Raw genomic sequence first — 2660 nt, forward strand, 5'->3', positions numbered from 1 at the left:
TCGTGCTGGAAGGCTGGGAGCGGGAATTCCCTTCCCTGCGGGAGCTCCTGGACGTGCTCAAGGGCTGCACCCTCCGCTCCGGGGAGGAAAACTTCACGGTCAGGAGGTGCTGCCCCCCCAAACCTGGAGGTAACGGACACGGAGCGGCCCCCGGGATTGGGAACGCCGGGAATTCCTGGATTTCACAGCGTGGGGGGGCCCTTCCCCTTCCCTTCCTCTTCCCAGAGATCTCGGACCTGCTGATCACCAGGAAGGCGAAGGACGACGGGAAGCAGATCCTGAACCTCACCCAGCTCAGCTTCCACCAGATCCGCAAGGACGAGATCACTCAGGTGCCGCTTTCCCGGGATTTGGGCTGCTCTGCTTTTCCCGGGATTGGGGACGGGCAGGGGGGGTGTGGAAGGACCTGCTCTGCTTTCCCGGGATTCCTGGGGAGGGAGGGAGCCGCTCTGCCTTCCCAGGATTCATGGAACTGGGCAGGGATCCTCTCTGCCTTCCCAGGATTCAGCCCAGATCCCGGGATCCAGAGCAGGAGGATCCTCTCACTCCCCCATCCTGGGCCAGTTTTGGGATTGTTTCGATCTTTCACTCCTTCCATTTCCAAGGAAAAAGGGAGGGAACCCCCGCCATGGAATCAGCTTTTCCCACGGTGGGATAACGGAGGGAGTTGGATGAGCATTCCCACTTTTTTCCTTCCCTGTTTTTTTCCCAGCGGGCCCACCTGGGCCAGGGCACCCGGACCAACATCTACGAGGGCGTCCTGAGCGTCTGCGGGAACTCCGGGAATGACGACGAGGCCGAGTATTTTTCCACGGAGCAGAACAACAACGGGCGGGAGATGCACGTGATCCTGAAAGTGCTGGACCCCAGCCACAGGGACATCGCCCTGGTGAGCCGGAAAACCGGGAAAAACTGGGAAAAACTGGGAGCTGAGGGGTGGGAATGCGGATCCAGGGGGTTGGAATGTGGATCCAGGGGCTGGAATATGGATCCAGGGGGTTGGAATGTGGATCCAGGGGGTTGGAATGTGGATCCAGGGGGCTGGAATGTGGCTCTAAAAGGGCTGGGATGTGGTTCCAAGGGCCGGGATGTGGCTCTGGGATGCTCCCCTGGCCGCTCCCGAATCCCAGGAGCCCCTTCCTGCCATTCCCAGGCATTCCCATCCCTATTCCCCTCAGGCCTTCTTCGAGACCGCCAGCCTGATGAGCCAGGTGTCCCACGTCCACCTGGCCTTCGTGCACGGCGTCTGCGTCCGCGGATCCGAGAGTGAGTGGGGACGCCATTCCCGCCTTTCCCCGGGGCCGGAGCCCGGAGCGGGGCCGGGAAGGAAGGTTTGATCCCGGGAAGGAAGGTTTGATCCCTGTTTTCCCGCAGATATCATGGTGGAGGAGTTCGTGGAGCACGGCCCCCTGGACGTGCTGCTGCGCAAGGAAAAGGGCCGGATCTCCGTGGGCTGGAAAATCGCCGTGGCCAAACAGCTGGGGAGCGCCTTGAGCTACCTGGTAATTCCCTTTTCCAGCCGGAATTCCCGGGGGGGTCCTCCCCTGGAGCGTCCCTGTGCTTTCCCTGGGAGGTGATCCCGCTTTTTAGGATTGTCCTGCCCCGTTGTTGCTCCCTCGCCCTTGGGGAGGAGAGTGGGGGAAGGGGGGGGGGGGGAACATGGGAAACTCCTTTTTTTTCCATCCCAGGAGGATAAAAACCTGGTGCACGGGAACGTGTGTGCCAAGAACATCCTGCTGGCCAGGAAAGGGCTGGAGGACGGATCCGCTCCCTTCGTGAAGCTCAGCGATCCCGGGATCAGCTTCACGGTGCTCTCCCGGGAAGGTGCGGGATCAGCCCGACCCGGAGCTGGGCAGGGATGGAATTCCTGGTTGAAAATCCGGGGGGTTTTTCCCCCCCCTTCCCATAATAAATCCCGGGGATTTTGCCAGAGCCGCTTTGCCGAAATCTCCCCTACTTTCCCAGCCTGGCTTTTCCCCGATTTTTGGCCTTTGGGATGTGGGAATTCCATGTGGGAAAGCTCGAACCCGCCCTCAGGGCCGACCCCACCCTCTCTCCCGAGACCTTTTCCCACAGGATCTCTCTCTTGTTTCCCCCCCCCTTCCCCCTCAGAGCGCGTGGACCGGATTCCCTGGATTGCCCCGGAATGCGTGCGGGACGTGGGGAACCTCAGCACGGCCGCCGACAAGTGGAGCTTTGGGACGACCCTGCTGGAAATCTGCTTCGACGCCGACGTCCCGCTGAAGGAGCGAACGCCCTCCGAGGTGCCGCTCCCGCCACTTTGGGCCCCATCCCCCCATTTCAGGCCCCATCCCCCCATTTTAGGCCCTACCTCCCTATTTTAGGTCCTGTATCCCCATTTTAGGTCCTATCCCACCATTTTAGGCCCTATTCCCCCATTTAAGGCCGTATTCTTCCATTTTGGGCCATGACCCGCCATTTTAGGCCTTATTCCACCATTTCAGGCCAAATCCCTGCCATTTTGTGCCCTATCCCGCCATTTTGTGCCTCATCCCGCCATTTTGTGCCCTTCCCCACCATTTTGTGCCCTATCCCCCCATTTTAGGCCGAATCCCCGCCATTTTGTGTCCTATCCCGCCATTTTAGGCCAAATCCCTGCCATTTTGTGCCCTATCCCACCATTTTGTGCCCTTTCCCTC

General features: G+C 60.3%; 1 protein-coding gene across 1 annotated transcript in view; it reads left to right on the forward strand.

The window, feature by feature from the left end:
• Positions 1 to 2652, forward strand: part of LOC114072174 (non-receptor tyrosine-protein kinase TYK2-like) — a 10556-nt gene extending 7904 nt beyond the window's left edge. The window contains exons 7-13 of the mRNA XM_027910096.1: positions 3 to 129; positions 226 to 332; positions 713 to 889; positions 1179 to 1266; positions 1375 to 1502; positions 1689 to 1824; positions 2113 to 2652. Coding sequence (XP_027765897.1) covers positions 3 to 129; positions 226 to 332; positions 713 to 889; positions 1179 to 1266; positions 1375 to 1502; positions 1689 to 1824; positions 2113 to 2345 — 996 coding nt within the window. The 3' untranslated portion in view covers positions 2346 to 2652. The remainder of the gene's footprint in view (positions 1 to 2; positions 130 to 225; positions 333 to 712; positions 890 to 1178; positions 1267 to 1374; positions 1503 to 1688; positions 1825 to 2112) is intronic.
• The last annotated feature ends 8 nt before the right edge of the window (positions 2653 to 2660 follow it).

Source organism: Empidonax traillii, unplaced genomic scaffold, assembly GCF_003031625.1.
Source record: "Empidonax traillii isolate 1590-97213 ecotype Southwest subspecies unplaced genomic scaffold, ASM303162v1 scaffold2728:size18861, whole genome shotgun sequence".
Classification (NCBI taxonomy): Eukaryota; Metazoa; Chordata; class Aves; order Passeriformes; family Tyrannidae; genus Empidonax; species Empidonax traillii.